Here is a 25,073-nt window from a genome sequence, read left to right as displayed (position 1 = left end):
CACAGTGGCCCAGTGCCATCCTCCATCTTAGACAGGCTCCAACTCCCACAGAACGATTGACAAAATGGAACTTAAATTCACCCCCCTCACTCGCACACAGTGCAGCCATCAACGCCCCACGGGCTGTGCACACCTGGCGCGCTAGCTGCTGCGTAAACATAACAACTTGCTGTCCAGCCTCTCCCCGGGCCCCCAGCCCAGCCTAGCGTGGGGATCTTGAATGGCAGCTGGCAGTGCAGATAGACTGGGCAGCTGTGAAGGGAAAGGCCAGGCTGTGAGTAGATTTAAGGATCCTGAGAGTGAAGGGAGCTGATCCTGGAGCTGCTTTACCTGTTCCGCCTCCCCCCACCCCCACCCCTTTCTACCTGACCACACTCCTGCTTTTGTTGTATGAAGCATTTGTTGTATGAAGCATTTGTTGTTTAGATCTCAGGATGGTCAGAGATCAGATTCGGGGGAAGCATGAAGAGGCCTGTGTTTGCTACCTGGCCCGGCTGACCGAAGCCTCCTGAGGGGAGTCGTCGATTCCGTCGGGCTTGGGGTCAGGAAGGGGGATGATGTACTCATTGTCCCCCTCGTCCTGCTGCACGGCTGTATAGAGGACACTTCCGGTGCCGGAGCTGGGGGTGAGCCCGGCGCTGCTGACCCCGGGGATTCTGGGCCTTGTGCGCAGAACAGCAGGGTGGTCACTCTTCAGGAACTCTTCCTCGACCTGTTGGTACCTCTGCTCCCGCAGGGCAGGTTACAGAAGAAACGAGGAGGGTGAGAGGCGGTTGTGCTAACCGGGGTCAAGCCGGCATCCTCAGGCATATAAAGAGAAACTACAGAGTCTGGGCCCTGTTCCCACTGGAAGCCGCACACTGTGCACTGCTACAGTGCGCTCCATTTCAGGATCGCACGGTGCTTCCCAGACACGAGTCAATGAAGCCCTCAGGGCAGCCCTGGGAGAGAGGAGGCCGATTTCAAAGCATCCCCTGAGCGGCTCCATTTTTGGGTGAGCCACCTGAGATATCGGGGTGATACTGCTGTTCTCCATGGTGCTCTATGTCTGTGTGAGTGAGAGGAGAATCAGGCCTTCTGTGTCCAAAATCCGACGCACGCCCGCGGATGGCTGGACAATTGGGGAAGCACGTGGAATGGAGTGACCCGAGAACACTGGGGAAGAGCCAGGAACAGAACTCAGATCTCCTGAGCCCCAATCCTGGGCATCAACAACTAGACAATGCTCACACCTGACATTTGTCCCTCTCTTTTTATGTATCCAGGGTATTACCAATATGCCCAGCCACGCTGGGAAATGTCACTTTACAAAAGGCTGCTGATTTTTTTCCTACAGCAAATTGATCTTTATAGCAAGTTGCTGGAAACAGTGTTGCTTTTCGTTTTTTTCTCTGAATTGACCAGCAAATATATTTCAAGCCTTATGAATTAAACTGTTAACATTTCATTATCACCACTGACCCCGAAAGAGCCCGAAGTGCTTTACAAAATCTCAGACAAACTATACACAGGGAGCACTTGGCCACCAAAGTCCAGCCACCTCTGAGAAATGGCAAATGTTTAACTGCACACAGTAACGCTACACAGCATTTAGGGCAGGACGTGAAGAAGAATGCTGTGTCCAGTTTGAACTGCAAGAGGGATTTAGATCGCCAGAATGTACTAGCTTGAGTTGGAATATGCCCTGGAGAACATAGGCCCCGACTTCCCCTCTTTCTCCTGGGTGCTTGCCACCCGCCTCCTGCCCCGCCCCTGCTCCACCCCTTCCATGAGGCCCCACCCCCATTCCAACCCCTTTCCCAAAGTCCCCGCCCCAACGCTGCCCCCTCCCTGCCCCTATTCCAACTCCTTCCCCAAATCCCCGCCCTGCCTCTTCCCCGCCTCCTCCCCTGAGCAAGCCATGTTCCCGCTCGTGTGCTAATGCTGCCAAACAGCTGTTTGGTGGCGGCCGGGCGGGAAGTGCTGGGAGGCTGGGGGTTGGAGCGGGGACGTGGCACGCTCAGGGGAGGAGGGGAGCTTGGCTGCCAGTGGGTGCAGAGCACCCACTAATTTTTCCCTGTGGGTGCTCCAGCCCCAGAGCACCCACGGAGTTGGCGCCTATGCTGGAGAATGGGATTAACACCCCTTTCCCTCCCTAAAATACCTGGGGATTTTATAGACCAGAATTTGTCAGAGCCTCAGTTCTCCAGCTCAGCTGAAAAATGCATCACCAAGTATAGAAGATGTTTGGCTGTAAAATGGGGCTCATTTCTCATACAGACGCTGTATATTTCAAGGATAGGTTATATTTAATTTAGACAAAGGAAGAAATGCCTGTGGTGTATCTAACTAAGGTGCTGACATGTCCCACATTACTACAGCATCAGAACTCCTCATAATCTTTAATGTATTTATCCTCACAACACCCCTGTAAAATAGGGCGGTGCTATTCTTCCCATTTTATAGATGGGGAACTGAGGCACATAGAGACTCATTGCCCAGGTTACACAAGAAGCCTGGCAGAGCAGGGACTTGAACCCGTCTCCCAAGCCCTAGGCTAGTACCCTAACCACTGGACCCTCCTTCCTCTATAGTAGAGTCTCCTCCCCACACTCCCAACATAGCATTTCTGAGACATACCTTCTTGTATCCATCTGCCAGGAGGTTCCCCATAAGTACCACCAGCTGAGAGAAGGAAGGTCTTATCTCAAACTTCTCTTCCCAACATTTCTGCATGATGTCATAGCTGGGGAGATGGGGGTGGGGGGAAGGACACCACAGAGAGTTAGATGGCGGAAGGGGTGATGGAGCCAGTTTGAGGAGATGTGGCCAGTGCAAATGTGCACAGTGAAAACTTACATCTCGTTGGAAGCATGGGTGGGTTTAGACATTCGGTAGCCACATTTGATGGCATTGTAGAACTGCTCATTCATGGGTAGTTCAGGGTATGGAGTCCCACCTAGGAGGAGAAAGAAGAGCTGGAAACCAGGCTAACGGGGAGGCTCCACCACACTCACACTGTCAGTTTTGTTATAACACCAGCACCACCCTCCTTCCCATCTGTTCACCATTCCTACCCCACCTTCATCGCCAGTCCTGTGTGAGTCAGTGTGTGATAGGACAAGGCTCTATCACAGAGGCCCTCTCCTGGCATGGGTGGGATGGGACTCAGGGATTGGTATCTTTCTCCCATGGTGGGACTGGAGAGAGATTCAGGGACAAGCCGTGCAGGACCTGTGTGGTCGTGGGAGGTGGGTTGTGTTCTATTGAAGGAGGGTGATTCTCAGGGCACTTACCCAGGGTAAATATCTCCCAGAGAAGGATCCCAAAAGACCACACATCACTCAGGGTTGTGTAGAGGTTGTTGAAGATGCTCTCAGGCGCCATCCATTTCAAAGGCAGGAAGGTCTGTGAGGATGAGAGAGAGCAGGAATGGGTTAGGCCCAAGAGTCAGCCAAGCCCCTGGGGACAGCTCACTTCTGCACCAAAAAGCAGGGAAGTTGGACACCTTCCCCTTGACTCTTCAGGGAGCCCAGTTTACAAAGGCTGAGGAGAGCCCCTTGGAGCAACTCTCAAGCACTTTGCATCAACTGTTTCCCTTAGGGCCTTGACTCCCATTTCCCAGAGCAGGGTGTTACACGGATCCTTGTCAGATGGGACAGGAGAACTGCAGTCCCCTTCACAGTTCCACTCAGTACTGACACTGGCTGTCCCCCTGCTGAGGTCTCTCCCCCACTCACACCATCACGGAGAGGTTCTGGCCCTGCAAAGCCACCTCCCTTCCAGGGCTGAGTTCTCCTGCTGGGCCACTACACCAGCCTGGCCAAATGGACTATTGGCTTTCGGAGACAGACCTGCAGCTGCTGAAAGGTGCCAAAATGACAGTCCGGGGAAAGAAGGCCCCAGTGTCCCCCTGGCATCCCCTGGGGCAGCTGCAACACGAGCTTCTCTCATGTCCGCTCTCCAGTGCACCTCAGCTCTGACCAGGAGAAGCTGCCTTCTCAGGTCAGACATCAGCTCAGTTTCTACATCCATTCTCATCTCAGCCAACAAGCCTGATTGCTGCAATGGAGGCTTTTGTGACATGGACACCCGGCCTTCGACTGAGTCTACTGACTCAGCTGCCACCAGGCCATTGAAATGCGGTCACATGGTGACTTTCCACCCATCCCAGTCTAAACTGGATGTCTGAAACCTGGCAAATGCGCATCACTATGAATTAGGGTGACCAGATGTCCCGATTTTATAGGGACAGTCCCGATTTTTGGGTCTTATTCTTATATAGGCTCCTATTACCTCCCATCTCCGGTCCCGATTTTTCACACTTGCTGGCTGGTCACCCTACTATGAATAGATCTGACAGAACAGGACCTGCCTGGAGATTTCTAAGAAGCCAGGAAGAGAGGACCAAGATAGATATCCTAGTCCTCTTCTCTCCATGTTTCCTGGATTCTTTGGCCCAATCCAGCCCTGCTTGTGCTGCACTGAAACTTGCCTTGCGTGCAGCTTCAGCTGCGTGGCGCCCTGTGCTGGATGTGGATTTCCTTGCGCAACTGGTATCAAAAATAATCCCCAGGAAGGATTGCGAAGGGGCCTGGTTTCATTTCCTATTTTATGAGGAACAGCAGCGGCAGCAAAGCAGGATTGGAAAGCCCCAGCCCTGCTGCGGAGGGGGAAAGGGCGGGGCCTTGCCCCTTGCCCATGAACTGAGTGGGTGGCCAAGGCTCCTGCGTTACACTGGCTGCTTCTGGCTTCCAAGCAACGAGGGCAGCTCACCTACCCCTGCCGAGCTCTCCACTCCCAGCTTTGCCTGGCTGGCAGTGATTCAGCAAGAGGAGGGGAGTGGAACACGATTCCAGTGTGGTCTGGTGGCTCAACCCCTGCACTAACACTCAGGACCTAGGTTCTAGCCCCAGCTCTGCCATTCACCTGCTGAGTGACCCTGGGCAAGTCCCTTTGCCCCTCTGTGCCTCAGTTTCCCCAGCTGTAAAGTGAGGTAATAACACTGACCTCCTTCATAAAGCTCTTTGAGAACTGCTGATGTGACGGGGTAGGGATTATTCATCTTCCCCCAGCCCTGCCTTGCCTATTGGAATTTAAAACAAAGAGAACATCCTGGAGGATGCTCGTTGGAACCAGGGGCCCTTTCTGACCTGAAAGGCCCGAATCTCCTTCCTTGAAAGCACTCGCAGGGGAGCCTGCAGAAAAGCGCTTCCTCTTTCTGTGCAGTCTAGTGGTTAGAGCAGAGGCTGGGAGGCGGAAGATCCGGATCCCATTCCCAGCTCTGCAAGTGACTCATGGTGACGCAGCTCAGCCTCTCAATCCGAAGAATGGTTCAGAGCCACTAGCCGCACAGGGATAGGGTGAGGGGTGGTCCTGTGCTCTGGGGTCCTTGAACAAAAGGGGCTGTATTCATGGGCAGTTACTAATGCTGTTTTCTAAGTTCCTGCATAGGACCCTAGAAAGCACGTTCATGTGGTTCCATTAGAGGTAAAGCCGGAGTTAAAGTAAGAGGGGGAAAGGGAGGCAGAGAGAAATCTGCCCCTACTCTCCCTGACTTGGGGGACCAGTGCACCCACAGCTCCCCCTCCTCCGTGGCTGGTGGGGAAAGTTCCCCACCTATCTAGTCTAACCACTGTGTAACGCCACGAGGCAAAGCACACTGGGAACTGGGATGCAAACGGCACTAATTACCCTTAGCACTTGTTGCCATTTCAGAGGCAGGGGAATATTCAAGGAGCTGACTGAGGAGATATCTGAGCCATTAGCAATTATCTTTCAAAAGTCATGGAAGACAGGAGACATTCCAGAAGACTGGAAAAGGGCAAATATAGTGCCCATATATAAAAAGGGAAATAAGGACAACCCGGGGAATTACAGACCAGTCAGCTTCTGTACCCGGAAAGGTAATGGAGCAAATAATTAAGTAATCAATTTGCAAACACCTAGAAGGTAATAAGGTGATAACAGTCAGCATAGATTTGTCAAGAACAAATTGTGTCAAACCAACCTGATAGCTTTCTTTGACAGGGTAACAAGCCTTGTGGATGGGGGGACATGGCAGATGTGGTATATCTTGACTTTATAAGGCTTTTGATACTGTCTCGCATGACCGTCTCATAAACAAACTAGGGAAATGCAACCCAGATGGAGCTACTATAAAGTGGGTGTATAATTGGTTGGAAAATCGTTCCCAGAGAGTAGTTATCAGTGGGTCACAGTCATGCTGGAAGGGCATAACCAGTGGGGTCCTGCAGGGATCGGTTCTGGGTCCTGTTATGTTCAATATCTTAAATTGGTGATTTAGATAACGGCATAGAGAGTTCACTTATAAAGTTTGTGGACGATACCAAGCTGGGCAGGCTTGCAAGTGCTTTGGAGGATAGGATTCAAATTCAAAATGCTCTGGAGAAACTGGAAAAATGGTCTGAAGTAAATAGGATGAAATTCAATAAGGACAAATGCCAAGTACTCCACTTAGGAAGGAACAATCAGTTGCACACATACAAAATGGGAAATGACTGCCTAGGTAGGAGTACTGCGGAAACGGATCTGGGGGTCACAGCGGATCACAAGCTAAATATGAGTCAACAGTGTAACGCTGTTGAAAAAAAGCAAACCTCATTCTGGGATCTATTAGCAGAAGAATTGTAAGCAAGACACGAGAAGTAATTCTTCCGCTCTACTCTGTGCTGATTAGGCCTCAGCTGGAGTATTGTGTCCAGTTCTGGGCACCACATTTCAGGAAAGATGTGGACAAATTGGAGAAAGTGCAGAGAAGAGCAACAAAAGTGATTAAAGGTCTAGAAAACATGACCTATGAGGGAAGATTGAAAAAATTGGGTTTGTTTAGTTGGAGAAGAGAAGACTGAGAGGGGACATGATAACAGTTTTCAAGTACATAAAAGGTTTTTACAATCAGGAGGGAGAAAAACTGTTCTTCTTAACCTCTGAGGATAGGACAAGAAGCAATGGGCTTAAATTGCAGCAAGGGCGGTTTAGATTGGACATGAGGAAAGACTTCCTGTAAGAGTGGTTAAGCCCTGGAATAAATTGCATAGGAAGGTTGTAGAATCTCCATCATTGGGGATTTTTAAGAGCAGGTTGGACAAACACCTGGTCAGAGATGGTCTAGATAATACTTTGTCCTGCCTTGAGCGCAGGGGACTGGACTAGGTGACCTCTTGAGGTCCCTTCCAGTTCTATGATTCTATGATTTATTGTCAGGATAATAGACTGTTCAGACTATTTGGGGAGGGGGGAGGATCAAGGGAGTCAGGTGAGAGTTCTGCCCCCGTCCTTGGGAAGAGAGATTCCCGCTTGGTAGAACAAGGTGTGTGTGTGCCTGCTGGAATGGGGCAGGAAGGGAGGGGACCTGGGTCCCCGACTCACGCTGCCTTTGGAGATGTAGTTGGAATCCCTCATGATATCTCTGGCCAGGCCAAAGTCACAGATCTTCACCAGCTTCCCCTCGCAGATGAGGACGTTCCTTGCTGCCAGGTCTCGGTGCACACACTGTAGGGGAGGAGACAGGGTGCCATTAGAGGGGGGGCCCAGGCCACAGAACACAAGCAACAGAAGGTGCCACGGAGGTTGTCGTGGTACCAGAGCAAACCCCCCCAGAAAGCAGCGAAACGAGCAATGATGCAGATTGCAGATGGACAGTCGGAGTCTAGGAGCAGCAGGGTTAGGCCAGCCTAGATAATGCCTTCACATACCCCGGACATGCTCACTGGGTTTGCTCAAGCATTGCACTGGCACCAGCAAAGAAGAAAGGCTCCTCTAGTATCAGCACGGATACTGCTGGCATCTCATTTAATGCAAGCTGCCTGGCCAGGCATGTGAAGGAGACTGGGAGACCCGCCTGTCTCGTGGGGCACCAGAAATGTCACTTTGGGCTTCTCTCTAGGGCCGTCCCCGTTGCTGTCACACCCCAGCTATATACTTTTCCTAACAAAAAACAGAGCTTTGGTTTCACTGACAATTGGCCTAAGCTCAGCCAGTCGAATTAGCCTTGGAGACCCCGGGAGCTCTGTCCTCATTGGCAGTTCAGCTTGAATACTCACTGAAGTATCTGTTTCCAGAAGCCTTTAGGCTGTGAGTGTGCTACTGATGGCTGATTGTTCATTGGCACAGCACTGGCCTCTGGTGAGGATGCTTCTGGCTCTGAGGAAAGGAAACCAGACAGCACCAGGACCAACCGGAGAGTGGCTCTAAGGGGCTGCAGGCTGGGGGTTTGGAAGGCAGTGGAGCCAGACCTACTTTAACACGTAGTATGGCCACACAGGCCCCAGGACAGTGCCAGCAAGTCGAGGCGGTCAGTGGCTATTTGACGCAAAGGCCTGTCAGAGAGGCAGAGTCGGCTCCTGGTGAAGCCTGACTGAAGGTCTGGCTGGTCAGGAAGACTTTCATGTCACACACCAAGAAAGAGCTTTGATTTCTTCCCTTTCAGAGCCCACTCCCGCCAAACCCGCCTGGCGACTCGGCACACATACATTTTTGGACGCGAGGAACTCCATCCCGTTGGCCACCTGGAAACTAAACCCAATCAGGTCTGTGTAGCTGAGGAGTGGGGACTCGTTTATCAGGGTCACGCGGTCCGTCCTTTCGGGAGCTGGAGGGAGGAAAAAGGCACAACGGCTGTTACCAGGCTCCCACACGGATTAAAGATGGGGCTCGCGTCGGTGGGAACAGAAGTTGGTCTGGGGTTTTTCAGACCTCCACAGAGCCTCAGTGTGGGAGAAACTGTGCCAGCACTGTTCTGGCTCAGCAGACCCTGCGGGAATCAGCTCACATCCCAACCAGCTCCTAAAGCAAAGGAAACCAGTCACCGTGGCACGAACACCATCTCCCTCCCTTCCAGGGACTCCCGTTACCTGAGGGGGAATAGCTGTCCAGCTCGTAGGGAGTGCCGTAGTTGGAGGACTCAATGTCAGCATACTTGATCTCTCCCTTCATATCAGACATGGGAACGTAGTCCAGGGAGTCATCCTTGCTCATATCCATGTAGCCCCCGTCGCTTTCGATAGAGAAGGAGGTGAGGCTGGAATGGGGAAGCAAAGAAACCATTCAGAACAGATAGTGTAAGAGAAAGGGTGGAGTGGATGTCAGATTCAGAGAAGGGAGGCTTAATTTCAGGGACTGTGGTTACGGTGGGCCAGAATTCCAAACATAGGCATGGACAATGGCACACGTATCGTTGCTCAGGCCTGAGTGGTGGGTGCAAATTCCGATGCACGAAGCAGGGATTGGCACGTGCATGGCCACACATGAGCAAATGCCCCCTTTCTACGTGCACCTTGGAAATTTGTTGCGTATCTGAGGTGTGCACAACTGTATGCACATATCCGCACATGCCTAAGGGCAAAAATCTGACTCTGAATTTCCTTCTCCCTCCACAGGAGGGGGGGGGCCACCCCAGGTGGGGGTAGGAGGGGCGTTGGTACCTTTGAAAGCACTGGAGAGGGGAATGAATGACTCTGCAGATTGAACTGCCCTCTTCTCTCAGGAGAGGTGGCAGGAGCCACACTAAATTGAGTTTTTAAAATCCTCATTCTTTAGTTAACCACTGGGCCACATCTCCTACAAGGCCTGAGCCCAGCCTCTCTAAGCACATCTGCAATTTGGTGCCTGCATTTCCCATGTGAATTTTTGCACAGGAGTCAACTCACATTGGTGCAGGCGAACGGGGTCCTTAGAGGGAGGCCTGCGGTCTGTATGCAAAAGCATGTGCAAATTTGCCTGCTTACTCTTGCATGCCTGTGTGTAGGCGGGCAGCTGGGCTGGAGCAGAACAGCCCTTGCTGTGAGCACAGTCTTTACATGGTTAATGGTTAAACCAAACTCAAGGTTGGCTCTGTGCCTTTAAACTAGTAAACACAAGAGATGACTGCTCAGTTACAGTGTTTAAGTAGAAGCCAAGCCCCTGAGCAGCCCTGCCTCCCGCCAGCCCTAATATTCTGGGCTAGTACCAAGAACCTCCTCTTCTGTTCCTCTCTCATTCAGCACTGCCCAGTTCAGCCACAGGCAAGCCTTCTTAACTGGCCTGCTGGCTCCCTATTGGTCAGTGTCTCCTTATGGCCCTTCTAGGCCCCGGAGGACTAAGTCTCATTGGTAGTCTGGCCCTGAGCGGGTTTTCCTTAAGCAAAAGAGTCCAGAGATTTTGAAGATCTGGGCCAGGCTGTCAGGACCCAAAGCCTCTAGCAGGCAGCAGAGAAGGCCTGACAGACCCCATCACAGTGTGCAAATGAGGTGATGGTGCATATCTAATTACCCATTTGCATGTGCTACTATGGTAACCCTGTACACAAAACCTGAGGTCTCCTTTTGGGCCTAACTGCCTAAATAGTAACTATCCATTTTAGGGTTGCTAACTTTCTAATCACACAAAACCGAACACCCCAGCCCCGTCCCTTTCCCGAGGCCCCACCCCTGCTTGCTCCATCCCCCCTCCCTCCATCATTCGCTCTCCCCTACCCTCACTCACTTTCACCGGGCTGGGGCAGGGGGCTGCGGTGCGGGAGGGGGGTGATGGCTCCAGCTGGGGGTGCGGGCTCTGGGGTGGGGCCGGGCCTGAGGGTTTTGGGGTGGGGGGTATGGACTCTGGGTGGGGCCAGAAATGAGGGGTTCAGGGTACGGGAGCGGATTCCAGGTTGGAGTGTTGGGGTGTGTATGTGGGGGGTGAGGACTCCAGCTGGGGGTGCAGGCTGTGGGGTGGGGCCAGGGATAAGGGGTTTGGGGTGCAGGACGGGGCTGGGGTGTTCTGGGGGTTTGGGCTCCGCCTTGAGGGGTGGGCGCTGGGATGGGGTCGGGGATGAGGGGTTTGGGGTGCAGGAGGGGGTGCGGGGTCTCGGTGGCACTTACCGTGGCTCCCAGGAAGCGGCCCCCAGGTCCCTGTGGCCCCTAGACACATGAATGGCCAGGGAGGCTCTGCAGGCACCGTCCCCACAGCTCCTATTGGTTGCAGTTCTCAGCCAATGGGAGCTGTGGAGCGGGCACTCTGGGCGGGGGCAGAGTGCGGAGCCTCCCAGGCCATGGCCACCCCAGTACCTAGAGGCCGCAGGGACCTGGCGGCCGCTTCTGGGAGCTTCCGGGAGCCACGCAGACCTAGGGCAGGCAGGGAGCCTGACTTAGCCCTGGGCCCTCACTGCGCTGCCAACCGGACTTTTAACGGCCTGGTAAGTGCTGACCAGAGCCGCCAGGGTCCCTTTTCGACCGGGGGTTCCAGTCGAAAACCGGACGTCTGGCAACCCTCATCCATTTAGCGAGCACAAATGCAACTGGCATGCAGAAATCCAAGGTTTTGCACCAGCCAAAACTCCCCTGTGAAAAGCTGCTGCATTTTCAAGGCCTTAATTTGAAGACTGAGCCCAGATGAACGTTCTTTTGTTCAACATTTATTATTGTCTTCTCTGACTTGAAATGGAAACTGCAAGAGTTTCCATCAATGTACTGAGCGCCTGTCTCATTTCACTATTGCTTCTGTGCGCTGGGACAAAACCTTGCTTTGTAACGTCCATCTGCGATGCATCTCAATCAACCACAGAGAGATTCCTACGCCTCTTACGGCAGCCGGACAGTAACAGGACTATTTTCCTCTTTTTCAGCCGGGGAAGAAAAGCTGTCACAAAGCTGCGCTAAATCTGCCCACTTCGGCACTGAGCACAACTGGGCCTGTTCTGCAAATGAAGAATTAGAAGCAGAAAATTCCAGGGTGGGACCCAGATCCACAAAGGTATTTAGGTTCCTAACTTCCATTGAAATCAATGTACTGCAGATCTGGTTCATAGGTTAGCCTACCCGTAAGTCACTAGTCTTCCCCAGTGTGAACAAGAGAACATAATCTTTAGGGTTTAGTGCCCCAGAAAGGACAGGACCCCGCTGTGGCTGGCTGGGATGGCTGCATGCATAAAGGAAATAGAAGGCAGGGGCACCAGAACAGGGTGGGCCGCGGCCCCCTCACTTTTAAAAGCGGGAGGGGATAGCCCTCTCACATTTTACCGGTAAGGCTGAGCAACATGGGAGGAGGGACTAGAGAGAAGTGAGCCGGGGGTGGGTCTTGGGGGGAAAGGGGTGGTGCAAAGGCGGGGCCTTGGGGGAAGTCAAAGTGCAAGGGTGGGGGGCTCAGGGAGAAGGGGCGGGGCTTTGGGGGAAGGAGTGGCATGGGAGTGGGGCCTCAGGGAGAAGGGGAGACATGGAGGGTGGGGCCATAGTCTTGAGCGCCGTTGGCCCCCTACTTTTATAGACCTTCTGCTGCTCCTGAGAAGGCTATTACTTTAAAGGCACCTGTACACCTTGTCCTCTTCGGAGGCATTCCCATACACCTCCATCTCTCGCCTTGCTTTCTCGGTGTAGTACTGGAGGAAGGTGTGCTTGTTCCGGAGCAGATAGTCCACCAGGTCTCCATAGCGGCAATACTCTGTTATGATATAGATGGGGCCTGCAGGAAAGGAGAACGCTTGAGTCAGGTGTGGGCTTGGGGCAGCTTTGCTGGCTCAAGGCCAGGACTGTTCTTTTATTACTAACCATAGCTGGGTGATTCATAGATTCATAGATTCTCCGATCTATAGCTGGGTGGGAAATGCGCTTCCTGTCTTGTGAAAATTTTCAAGAGAACGAAAAATTTTCGTGTCCCGAATTAGGACGTAAAGTTGAAATGTTGAAAACTGTCATGAACTGAAAACCCCCTCAAAATATTTGGTTCTGGGTCAACTGAAACATTTCATTTCAGTTTTGACCATTTTTTATTGACAAACAATTTTATTGACTACGCTTAGCTTAATTTTCAAAACAACAAGCCGCTTTGAGACAGAAAATTGGCATCTTTCATTGTGAAAACGTCGACAATTTCTACACTTTTCTTTTCAGCATTTTTTTTTTTTTTTAGTTGAAAAATTTGTCCGAACCGACTTCTTCCTGAGAACAGGTTCAGTTTGACAAATCGGCATTTTCCAGTGAAATTCCTGACCGGCTCTACTGCCAACCCCTTCGCAAAGAGGTCACTGCACGTTCTCCCAACCGCTTGTAAGGGGACTCAGGGAGCCCCAGGGAGGGAGGCCCTTTGCTTTGCTGGGCGTTTGGGACATTCAGATGAGTGGAGAACAGGCAGGACCACTGGCCTTCGAGTTTGGAGCACCGTCGGCTACCTGGGCTCTCCACAAAGCATCGGCCCCTCTCATGGGTCATGCTGCTGGAAGGAGATTGGATGGAGACCATTTTCTTATGCCTGCTGCTGGAGGGGGATGGACACGCAGCAGGGAGGAGTGGAGTCTGGCAACTCGTGCAGAGTTTTCTCCCATTCAGGCAGCAGGCCCATGTGCACAGATGGGCCGCCTAAGCTTAGCCTGGCGACCATGCTAAGGGTGGTGACCTCTAAGCAGGATGCTAATGTTTGGGGCAGTAGGGGGAGGGGACAGGTACCAGCTGTGATGAAGGGGGATCATGTCCAGGGGAGGGGCAGGAGAGGGGACAGGTACCTCCTTTGGTGCAGGCTCCAAGCAAGTTGACAATGTTTAGGTGAGGCCCCAGGTGGCTCATGATCTTCAGCTCAGACATCAGGGCCTGCTTCTCGCTACTCCTGGCGGTAGCTGTTGAACGGACACATCAGTAAGATGAAATAAGAATGCTGAGGTGTGAGAGACGAGAGCACAACCCTGACACATGCACAGCCCCCAAGGAACTGGTGTAACATACACAGCACTGCGTCAGTGGAGGGAGAGGTGCTCTGAGAACAAGGTAAGCCGGGAGCTCCTGAGTGCTTAGCCTGGCTCTGATACTGACATAAGCAATTCCCTCTGATTCCTGCTTACCTAGACCTTTGCCTTTTGGAGAGAAGGCAAGAAAGACAGTGGTGCTTAGAAATAAACCCCTGTCCGTGCCAGGCAGGGGCCACAGAACCCTGCTAGAATCACCTGTAAGCGAACAGACCTGTAGCTAGCACCGTCCTGATCCCACCATGGGCAGGGCTGGGAGGGATGAGACAAATGACTGACCCAGCTGGTGTCTATGCAGAGGGAGGGAATGTCTCCTGGCGGGCAGGAAGGATGCAGTGGGGGAGAACGACGGAAGAGGGGTAGAGTGGCAGTGAACAAAGGGGAGAGATGGTGGGAAACTCACATTTGAGCATTTTCACGGCCACTCGCATCGTGGATTGCGAATGGCTCAGGCCATGGGTCGTTGCCTCCACCACTCGGCCAAAGGCTCCGGATCCGAGAGTGCGCCCTGCAGCAAAACACCAGGGAGATGCAGATTTCAGCTGCAACAGGGCCAGACGGGAGGGGCCCACAAGGCAGCTGCTCAGAAAAGGAAAGACAGCAGCACCGCACACCCACGGCAATCGCAGCAGGGAATGGCGGTAGCTGGGAGTTATGATGTCTGTGCCAGGGCTGATTTCCGCCTGGCTGGGAAGCGCGTTAATAAGGAGGAAAAGCCCGAGGGTCTTTCCCAAACAGAACTGTAGCTATTCCAGATGTGGTCACCAGGGGTAGCACTGTTTGACAATTCCATTCCCGCAGAGGTTCATTCTCAGAGATGCTTTATTCTGCCTGGTTTCCTTCTGACAGTTCAGCAATCATTTTGACCAGGGCCTGGATGTATCGGCCCTGAGATTTCTAATGGGTCCTATCCCCTGCTCTCTGTTCCCCCATGCATGTCAGGACCAGGCCTACCAAAAGTTCCGGAACCCAAGGAAAGTCCTGGATGTTTCTACCCCACCCATATGCCCCCTGCTCTCTGTCCTGGTCCTGCTCTCCCAGCCCCACAGGTGGTTGTGAAGGGCTTCGAGATCCTCAGGTAAAGGGCTGTAGGACAATGGGGAATGCCCCACAATGGAGGCGGTTCTTCAATACTGAATGTAGGTTCATGGAGGGTCCCATACGTGCTAGTGTGCTCCCCTTCTCTGGGGCTGCTTCTGGTGCTGGGAGCATGGCTCACATCACCCTGATGCTGCCCGAGAGGCTAGGCCTGCAGTGATGCCTCTGAGCTGAATTCCTGTCTCTGATCTGCACAGCAAAGCCCCTGGTCCAGGCGGAGCGGAGAGAGAAGCATGGCCTAGAGGCAGGGCCACCGGATCTGACAGCTCTGCTGAATGTGCCTCACTAGCCCATCCCAAAGCAGGCAGTAGCCCACTGAATTCCCCTAAACACTCTAAGGAACGCAGGCTCTGGGAGCGATCTAGATGTACTTCCCATGCCCCATCTCTCGGCGCTAAGGGCATCGGTGGATTGGTGACACACACATCCCATGAAAGCGCATCTGTCGCACGCCTCCTGCACAGCTGGCCCTGGTCACAGGCTCACCCTCTGGTATTGGAGGCATGTTCTCCCTCTGTGGGGTCGTGGATTTGTGCCCCGTTCTTTTACATCCCTTTCACTGAGTATCCCCTGGTGATTCCTGCGGAGCACACGGTACCTAGCACTAGCTTGTCCCTGGAGAGCTCCCAGCTGCAGTCGTAGGGGAGCTGCATGGGATCCACGTAGATGTACTCATGTCCATCGGAGCTGACCGACTCAATCACCTTCCAGCGGATTTCATAGCGAGGCTTCTGGAGAGGGGGAAGAGAGGGGAGAAGAGAGAGCTGAGAGAGGGGCTGTGCTGGGAGGTGTCCCCTGCAGACAGTGACCCTGCACCCTCTGCCTCAGGGAGACATCCCAGCTGTGCAGTCACAGCTGCTGTCGCACGGGCACTCCTCATACATTATGGCCAGAGGGAAGGTCCGCTGCTGCACGTCACACTGGAGAGCTCAGGGTGGCTGCCTGAGCCCGGTGGCACAGACGCTGGCTTCCTCCAGGCCCTGGGGGTGCTGAAACCCCGCTCTCTGCCCCAGGCCCTGCCCTCACCTGACCCCTTCCCCCAAGCCTCCCCCCTCTTCCCGCCCCTGCCTCACATCTTCCCACCCAGTTACGCCCCAGACCCCACCTCTACCCTCACCCCACCCCCACGTGCCCATCCCTGCGCCACCTCTTCCCACCTAGTTCTGTCCCCTCCCCCAACCATCCCCGCTCCTCCCTCCTCCCCCCCAGCGCCTCCTGCACGCCACAGAAGAGCTGATCGCTGTGGGCGGGAGGCACTGGGAAGGAGGGGGAGGAGTTGATCGGCAGGGCCGCCGGCGGATGAGAGGCACTGGGGTGAGGGGGGAGCTGGCTGCCTGTGGGTGCTAAGCATCCACTAATTTTTTTCCATGGGTGCCAGCCTTGGAGCACCCACGGAGTTGGCGCCTATGCCTGGTGGGCTCCAGCCCTGCACCAAGGAGCTAGAAGAGGGGGCTGTTCCACAGCTGCCCATCACAGCCCGGCCGGGCCCTCTCAGTGCATGCAGTCAAAGGGAGGAGACCTCCCCACCTCCCAAAGTGGGAGACGGTGCTCGCCCTGACCTTCAGCCTCAGGACGATGAGGATCACCAGGCAGATGACGGCAAGCACTCCCACCAAGGCCAGGATGATTGAGATGATGATCACCTTCAAGGGCCAGCCTACAACAAGAACCACATGTAAAACAATCAGATGTCTCCAGCCCCACATGGCCTGGGGAGCTCAGGGCAGCCACTCGGAGAAACTAGCCAAGAGCGCCTCATCTGAAATGCCCCACTCTGAGACCCTGCCCTGTCTTGTCCCATAAGTCCTGCTCCCCACTTCCTCTCCAAACCTCCCCGGACGACTTCAACCCCCGGCAGCCAGTGCTGGGTCTGGGGCACATCTTGGTCCTTTCGTGCCATCCCTTGGAAACTGACAGGAAATGACCCTTAGCCAGGCCTCTGTGGTGTCCCCTGGCTGGTTTTACCCAGCCCTGACTCCCATGAGAAGTGTTCACTGATCCAGACCAGCCAGGGATGACCCTGCCAAGGGCTCACCTGGGATGCCCAGAGAAGACCCCCTCCCTTCTCTGCTGGACTCAGGGTAACCCTGGACGATTATTCCCTGCCATTAGAACTAGCCCCCCGAGGGGCCCTGGAAAGAGGCACAAACACACGGGGAAGGGGAGGCCTCTCCAGCAGGGTGCAGTGGGAAGGAATTAGTGGGGACGCTCCAGCCCCTTTGCTGCAGGAGAACTCCCCAGGGCCCAGAGGCTCTTGGAAGAGATTTGACCTCATGGGTGTGTACGGAGCCATGGGTAGTAGGAGGCAGCGGTCTCGCTCTTGGTGGGAGCTGGCCCGGCTGACCCGTTAGCCCAGAACGTAGGTTCTTTTTCAGTGGCCTAGCCTCATCCCTCTCACAGCCTATAAATGTGTATGTGGCTCCCCCTAGTGCCTGCAGCCTGGATAACAAGTTGCTAACATGAATGCTGGTGAAATACACTAAGGGTGATGCCCGCTTGCTAGCTGTTTGTGCAAACACCTGCTCTCCCTTCGCACTGACTCCATGTGGTCTGGCTCTGGCACATCCACCCCCTCCTGGTTTCTACACTGATGCTACTGCTCGGTGTCAGGACAGAGGACATTACAACCAGATCGTGCAAAGAAAGGGATGTGTACATTTTACCCTTCGGACACAGACTCCAACGCAGGAGGCAGGAGCCCTGTGCTGGGAGAGGGAGGGGAGGAACAGGGATATTTTATCCAGATAGGCAAAGCATGCACATACCAGGCACTGAAGTTGCCTCATGCAGGTGGCACAAACTGTTGGCCACCAAGGGGTCCAGCTATGCTGCTCCATAAAGAGGCCTCTTCTGCTTGAACTAAAGGAGTAGGCTGCAGATACTAGGGGCAGCATAGTCCCCCGGCCTGGGCTAAGCTTCCACCCCACAGCACACAGACCTGCACACGTGGGACAGAGCGGGTGCCAGCCAACTCACCGTGTGGGACCAGGGTGATGTCCTCAAAATCATTGCCCAGAAGATTCTGCACAGAGCATCTGATGAGCAGGTCTTCGTCCACTCTGCGGAGCCGCAGCGTGCTGTTCACTCTGTAAACCTTCAGCGTCTCGTGGTACATGAAGCTGGTCTGCAGGTTGATCTCCTCTGAGTTGTTCCCCAGGACCCTGGTGGGCTGCTCCTTGGTGCCGCACCTTCCAGTTGAAAAAGCCACACATGGGAGACAATCCCGGCTGCATGACGCTGCGGGATGCTGTATGATAGCTGTTCTATCTCAGCTCTTCGTGACCCTCCCTGTGCCCCGCAAATGCTTGAGGATAACAGCTCTTCCTCCAGTGAGCTTCCCTGCCCTGCTGACTTCCCTGTCGCTGTGTCTCTACTTGAACTGCCAGCACAGATCCCTTTGTTCGTTCTCTTGCACCATCACTGATGAGCCAGGGGGACTCAAAGGGGACTCAAGTGCGCCACATCTCAGCTTCTGTTTTAAGGCACTTGTTCCAGCCCTTTTCCTAGTAAACAGTAAGTGACACAAACTAATGGCGAAGGCTGGAGGGAACAACCGCTGAGCTCCACTTCCCGCAGCACAACACTCAGCTCTGCTGGTATCTGCGCAGCTCCGGGAATAGAGATTTAGAGCAGTGCACTGCTGTGGTAGAGCCAGCAGGGGGAGCACCCACTGATTTTTGTGTGTCCCGTGAGAAATAATATCCGGGCCTCACAGAGGATGTTAGAAAACAAAAATGGGAGAGTCAGGATTGGTGAGGACAAGCTGCGCCAGTCTGCAGCAATAGGCCAAAGGTCAGCCCCTAAAGGACCTGATTCATATGTGCTGCGACTGCTGCCTATCATGTTGGCCAACAGCCTCCCGTCTGTCTGTCCATATTCACCTGTTGTCTCTTGTCTTTCACTTAGACTGGAAGCTCTCTTGGGCAAGGGCAGTATTTTTGTTTTGTGTCTGCACCCCTAGTGCACTGGAGTTCCCATCTGTGGATGGCACTGGTAGGCACTATGGTAATACAAATAATAACTGAGGTGAAAAACCAGAGCTCTGTCTCCTTTACCCCACTGGCAGAGATCTAAACCCCTTCAGGGCTGAGATTATGGAGCACTAACTAGACACACAAGTGCATCAATTACTCAGTAAAATTCTTTCCCAACAGGAGACACAGCAAACGAGGTGTAGGAGGTCTGAGCACGGGCCCAGAGATGCCCAGTTCCCAGTTTCTCACAGCAGGAAGTGCTACAGGGCATGGCCCAGGAGCTTTGGGTGAGAGGACACCCACAACTGTCAGTCCCATCCTCACCCAGCAAGAGGTGCTTTACACACTTTTCCATGCCTGCACTGGGTCGCCAGGCCCCCTCACCCTTTGATGTCACTGCAGGTGAACCACATGAGCTCTGGCTGGGGCATCCCTTCAGTGAAACACCTGACGGTCTGCTCCCCACTGCTGGCATTGCTGTTCTCCTTCAGCCATAACACGTTGGCGGGCACTGGGAAGGGAAAAGAGAGAGTCATAGATTCATAGATTCTAGGACTGGAAGGGACCTCGAGAGGTCATCGAGTCCAGTCCCCTGCCCTCATGGCAGGTCCAAATACTGTCTAGACCATCCCTGATAGACATTTTTCTAACCTACTCTTAAATATCTCCAGAGATGGAGATTCCACAACCTCCCTAGGCAATTTATTCCAGTGTTTAACCACCCTGACAGTTAGGAACTTTTTCCTAATGTCCAACCTAAACCTCCCTTGCTGCAGTTTAAGCCCATTGCTTCTTGTTCTATCCTTGGGGGCTAAGATGAACAAGTTTTCTCCCTCCTCCTTATGACACCCTTTTAGATACCTGAAAACTGCTATCATGTCCCCTCTCAGTCTTCTCTTTTCCAAACTAAACAAACCCAATTCTTTCAGCCTTCCTTCATAGGTCATGTTCTCTAGACCTTTAATCATTCTTGTTGCTCTTCTCTTTGCCGGCGGGAGGGGAGCGATGGTCATGAAACGTGGGTGACAGCTGATCTCACTGGCGGGAGGAAAGCCTCCCTAATGGAGCCATGCGAGGTCCCACTGTGTGTTTGGAGGGGGCAGGAACCCATCTATGCTAGAGAACATGAGTGAAGGAAGTAGCCACCCTGCACAGGGCCACGGAGGGGCCTGGGCTGGTGGCCATGTACGCAGCCATGGTCCCTTCAGCAATAGTTGTACAATTTTAGGGCCCCCAGCTGCTGGAATGGAGGATGAGGGTGTCCCCTCCCTTGAATTCCACTGCTGGAGGCAGAGGGTGAGCTGGGGTGGTGTGGGCAGTAGGTTGCCCTCCCAGACTGCCCTGTTAGCTGGTGGGGGACTGGCAGGGAACACTTCGACACCTCAGATGGGCTGAGATTTAAGGGGCAAATTTAGATCCAGTGTAAGTGGGGTCAGATCCACTCTGCGGTGTCTGCTAGATCCACCCCCATTTCACGACGGGCCCCCGAGTCACGCCGCACTGTGAATGCCCAGGGCGGGTCGACCGGTTTCCAGCAACATCTTTTTTTGAAAAAAGGCTTTTTGAGCAAAATGAAAATATGTTTTGGTAAAACACTTCGGGAGTTTTGAAAACTGGAAAATTTGACTGGAAATGTTTTTTTGAAAACTACAGATCTTTTGGGGTTCTGCTTTTTTATAGAAAAACTAAAAAAAATCCTGGAAAATTAAAACAAAGAAACAAACCCCAAACCAAACAAACCTCCACAACTTTCCTCCCACAAAATTTCCTGCAAAAAACAACTGGCATTTTCTGGCCGTTTTCAGGCAGGAACACACACAGGCAGTAAATACTGCCACCTGTTGAACCAAATGTGAAACATTCACCTGCCTTCGATTGTTTGTTGTACGCACATGGCGATAGTATTGCTTAGTTTCAATAGGCAACAGTGCCAATCCCGTTCCCTGCCTAATGCGGATCCTAGTTCTACTTCCTGCGGCGAATCGAGCTGAGACATTTCGAGTGAGGGTGTTGTCTGCTTCCGCCTGTTGTCCTGTCAAAGCAGCCGGGTCTTTGTGTCCCGCTGTGAATTGTGGAGGGAGCTCTAAGACCCTCTCTAACCCGGTGCGTCTCAAAGGCCGGTGGTGCTGCCTCCTCACCGTTAATTTGCAGGTAGAAGGACATCTCCTGCGTGTCATCCTCATGGGATGCCCGGACGGTGTAGAATCCCCCTTCATTCTGCTTCACTCGCACCAGGGTCAGAGTGGTTTGGTACCTGGAGGGAAAAGGATCCCAGAGCAGTGAAGATGGGAAGACGCTCCCTGCTGCCCAACAGGTGTACTGGGGTGAGTCGTTCCCATCCAGCCGAACCCTGAGGCTTGCACAGAAACCGCACAGCAAACAGTCGAGTCAGGATCAATGTGGAGGATCCCCCACCACGTAGATGGCTAGTTTTGGCTGGGCACTGAGAATTCCCGTCCCCCTGCTCCACTCAGGATGGGAGCGGTTGTATTGCTGGGCTCTAGCGCACCCATCTCGGGAGGGAGGGCTGTGTCCCACCCACAGGGGCCGCCTCACCTGTTTTCCGACAGGCTCTTGCGGGTAATGATGAATGCGCTGCTGTTCCCCATCTTCAGGGTCTCATTGTCCTTCAGCCACAGGATGGTTGGCTGCGGATAGGCCTCGATCTGCACCTGGATGATGTGACTCTTGTGCACCTCGGCAAACTCGACGTCGTTCAGACCAGTGTGGAACCTCACAAAGCCACGCTCTGCAGAGGGTTCAGAGAGAGGCAGGGTCAGCACCCCCATCGCAGGGCCTGCTCCCAGGAAAGGAGAAGGAGCAGGGAGGCTGGGGGGAGACAGAGAGAAGGGTGGGAGGGGGTAGGGATGCCAACTTTCTACTCGCACAAAACCGAACACTCTTGCCCCGTCCCCACCCTGCCCATCCTCTGAGGCCCCGCCCATGCCCCACCCCTTCTCTGAGGCCACCCCCTCCCTCTGTCGCTCACTCTCCCCACCCTCACTCGCTCATTTTCACTGTGCTGGTTCAGGGGGCTGGGGTGCAGGAGGGGGTGAGGGCTCTGGCTGGGGGTGCGGGCTCTGGGGTGGGGCCAGGGATGAGGGGTTTGGGGTACAGGAGGGGGCTCTGGATGAGGGGTGGAGCTGAGGGGTACGGAGTATGGGAGGGGGCTCCGGGCTGAGGCAGCGGGTTGGGGTGGGGAGGTGAGGGCTCTGGCTGGGGGTGCAGACTCTGGGGTGAGGCGGAGGATGAGAGGGTTGGGGTGTAGGAGGATGCTCTGGGCTGGGACCGAGGGGTTCGGAGGGTGGGAGGGGGGATCAGGGCTGGGGCAGGGGGTTGGGACATGGGGGGCTGTGAGGGCTCCGTCTGGGGGTGCAGGCTGGGGTGGGGCTGGGGATGAGGGGTTTGGGGTCCAGGAGGGTGCTCCGGGCTGGGACTGAGGGGTTCGGAGGGCGGGAGGGGGGGATCAGGGCTGGGGCAGGGGTTTGGGGTGCAGAGGAGGCTCAGGGGTGCAAGCTCAGGACAGTGTTTACCTCGAGCAGCTCCTGGAAGCTGCAGCATGTCCTCCCTCCGGTTCCTATGCAGAGGCATGGCCAGGCGGCTCTGTACGCTGCCCTGTCCGCAGGTGCCACCCCTGCAGCTCCCATTGGCCGTGGTTCCTGGCCAATGGGAGCTGCGGGGGCGGTGCTTGGGGTGGGGGCAGCGTGCAGAGCACCCTGGCTGCCCCATGTGTAGGAGCTGGAAGGGGGACATGACGCTGCTTCCCGGGAACCGCACAGCATGGAGGCTAGCAGGGAGCCTGCCAGCCCCGCTGTGCAGTGGCACCAACCGGACAGTCAACAGCCCGGTCAGCGGTGCTGCCTGGAGCTGCCAGGATCCCTTTTCGACCGTGAGTTCCGGTCCAAAACCGGACACCTGGTCACCCTAGGAGGGGGATCTGGCTACTCGCCACATGGATACACATCTGTCTCTGTTAAGGGTAGAAATGGCCCAATGCCCCTGAAATCTCGGGGCAATTTGATCTGGATCCAATCTTTGCGCCTCAGACCCATCTTTAGTTGGAGGATGGTCCTTCCAGGGTCTGTGAGGGGTGCTCTGGAGACCGAGGGCTTCTAGGAAGCTAGCAAAGCTCACAGCAGGGGAGGAGTTTGTTATTCTGAAGGGGAAGGTTTCACCCAATAAAATCCAGTTAAAAACGAGAGGAACTACACACACAGGGACACTAGGCGAGTGTGTTTGGCCAAGCCAGCTCCTGTATCCGGGGGAGGCGGTAGCAGAGGCTCATCTCAAGGGGCCTCAGGGCTCCTCGGCCCAGCATGGATGAGTAGCTCATTGTCTCTTGTCCATGGCTATAAGCAAGATGCTGGGGTTCTCCTAGATGTGGGAGTAAGTGGGGATGATTCTAGGCCTCTTTGGGGGGGGGGGTGAGTGACTTTCTGGGAGCAGGGGTTGCCAGGGCCATGTGGAAGAGGGATGAATCCAGGCGTGTGTGGCTTGGGGAGAGATATAAACTGGACATTAGGAAGTTTAGACTTGAAATTAGACGAAGGTTTCAAACCATTAGAGGAGTGAAGTTCTGGAACAGCCTTCTAAGGGGAGTAGTGGGGGCAAAAGACATATCTGGCTTCAAGACTAAGCTTGATAAGTTTATGAAGGGGATGGTATGATGGGATAGCCTAATTTTGGCAATTAATTGATCTTTGATTATTAGCAGGTAAATATGTCCAATGGCCTGTGATGAGACACTAGAGAGGGTGGGACCTGAGTTACTACAGAGAATTCTTTCCTGGGTGCTGGCTGGTGAGTCTTGCCACATGCTCAGGGTTTAACTGATCGCCATATTTGGGGTCGGGAAGGAATTTTCCTCCAGGGCAGATTGGCAGAGGCCCTGGAGGTTTTTCGCCTTCCTCTGCAGCGTGGGGCATGGGTCACTTGCTGGAGGATTCTCTGCACCTTGAGGTCTTTAAACCACGATTTGAGGACTTCAATAACTCAGGCATAGGTCAGGGGTTTGTTACAGGAGTGGGTGGGTGAGATTCTGTGGCTTGCATTATGCAGGAGGTCAGACTAGATGATCATAATAGTCCCTTCTGACCTTAAAGTCTATGAGTCTATGAAAGAGGTTGGAGGGCTAGCTGGTGCCCAGAGCTAGCTGGCCTCGAGAGTGTGGCAACGCACCGATCACGTTGACCTCAATGTCCTTCTTGTCCGTATTCTGGTGGTAGACCTCAGAGACGTGGCAGATGTAGGTGCCGGCGTCCTCCAGCTCTGCATTCTGGATGGTCACGGTGGAGCGGATGTCATGGCTGGATCCAGGCAAAAAGTCCGTCACAGGCTCCACGGCCTTACCTGCCTGCGCAGGGGAGAGAGGAGACCCCCACCCCGCGAGATCAGCAATGACGAGACCGCCAGGCCAGGCAAGGGGAGGAGCTGCCAGGCTGGTTACAGAACGCGGGCTGCAGCACTCACCTCCTGGCGAGGGTAAAACCAGCTGAAATCCACCACTTCGTTGCCGCTCACAGTGCACATCACGGTGATGTTCTCGCCTTGCTTCACCATGGTCTGCACCGCGCGGATGGAAACATTGAGGGACGAGACTAAAGAGGAGGGAGTGAAACAGCAGGGGGTGAATCAATGTTTGGGAGAGCCAAACCCTAGGAAGGTGGCATGCTGGGACCACTGCCTCCCCTCATTGTCTCATGGCTTCCTTGTTCTCCCCATCTGTCTGCATCCACCTGGTGTCTCTTGTCTTTTACTCAGCCTGTAAGCTCTCTGGGGCAAAGATGGCCGTGCAGTGCCTAGCGTTACAGGGCCACTAGGCTTTACTGCAAATACAAACAAACAGGGATTACAATCTCAGCTGAGTTCAATGGCAAAATGTCCCAGGCTCTGACCAGCACTCTGGAGTCGGGCAGGGACATGATCTTAAAGAGATCCTGGGGAGCCCAGGGACCTCTGGGGAGCCAGGGGAGTTCTGTGGGGGAGGGCAAAGAGGAAGCCATTTTCTCGATGGAATCCAGCGTGGCTCTGACATGTTCCACCTTGTGCCACTTTACTGCCCTGTGAGAACGTCCCCTTCGCCAGGAGCGGAGCTGCGGGCAAAGCAGGGAAGGCGTGCTTGGGCCCACGCTGAGCTCTACGCCTGCCGTCGGAGCTTGTCATTAGGAACGGCTCGGGCAGGAAGGACGGGGGTCTGCAGTCCCGAGAGGAGAGCCTGGTCCTCTTTTTGGGGGTGCTGCTGGAGCGCTGTGGCGGAAACTCAGAACTGAGCGAGCCCAGAAGCCTGGATTCTGCTTTTATTTACCATGGAA

The 25,073-nt window shown here is 54.2% G+C and overlaps 1 protein-coding gene across 1 annotated transcript in view; it reads right to left on the bottom strand.

Moving 5' to 3' along the window:
* PDGFRB (platelet derived growth factor receptor beta) overlaps nucleotides 1-25,073 on the bottom strand; it is a 54,510-nt gene that overhangs the window by 3,116 nt on the left and 26,321 nt on the right. Inside the window, exons 5-22 of the mRNA XM_054038318.1 lie at nucleotides 24,232-24,359; nucleotides 23,941-24,115; nucleotides 21,319-21,511; nucleotides 20,901-21,016; nucleotides 19,147-19,273; nucleotides 17,765-17,976; nucleotides 16,348-16,445; nucleotides 15,387-15,519; nucleotides 14,094-14,198; nucleotides 13,454-13,564; nucleotides 12,264-12,417; nucleotides 8,856-9,022; nucleotides 8,475-8,593; nucleotides 7,372-7,494; nucleotides 3,276-3,387; nucleotides 2,839-2,938; nucleotides 2,620-2,725; nucleotides 486-724 (exon numbers count right to left, since the gene is read on the bottom strand). Coding sequence (XP_053894293.1) covers nucleotides 486-724; nucleotides 2,620-2,725; nucleotides 2,839-2,938; nucleotides 3,276-3,387; nucleotides 7,372-7,494; nucleotides 8,475-8,593; nucleotides 8,856-9,022; nucleotides 12,264-12,417; nucleotides 13,454-13,564; nucleotides 14,094-14,198; nucleotides 15,387-15,519; nucleotides 16,348-16,445; nucleotides 17,765-17,976; nucleotides 19,147-19,273; nucleotides 20,901-21,016; nucleotides 21,319-21,511; nucleotides 23,941-24,115; nucleotides 24,232-24,359 — 2,518 coding nt within the window. The remainder of the gene's footprint in view (nucleotides 1-485; nucleotides 725-2,619; nucleotides 2,726-2,838; nucleotides 2,939-3,275; nucleotides 3,388-7,371; nucleotides 7,495-8,474; nucleotides 8,594-8,855; nucleotides 9,023-12,263; nucleotides 12,418-13,453; nucleotides 13,565-14,093; nucleotides 14,199-15,386; nucleotides 15,520-16,347; nucleotides 16,446-17,764; nucleotides 17,977-19,146; nucleotides 19,274-20,900; nucleotides 21,017-21,318; nucleotides 21,512-23,940; nucleotides 24,116-24,231; nucleotides 24,360-25,073) is intronic.

Source organism: Malaclemys terrapin, chromosome 8 (genome assembly GCF_027887155.1).
Source record: "Malaclemys terrapin pileata isolate rMalTer1 chromosome 8, rMalTer1.hap1, whole genome shotgun sequence".
Taxonomy (NCBI): domain Eukaryota; kingdom Metazoa; phylum Chordata; order Testudines; family Emydidae; genus Malaclemys; species Malaclemys terrapin.
This window is presented reverse-complemented; position numbering and strand designations above follow the sequence as displayed.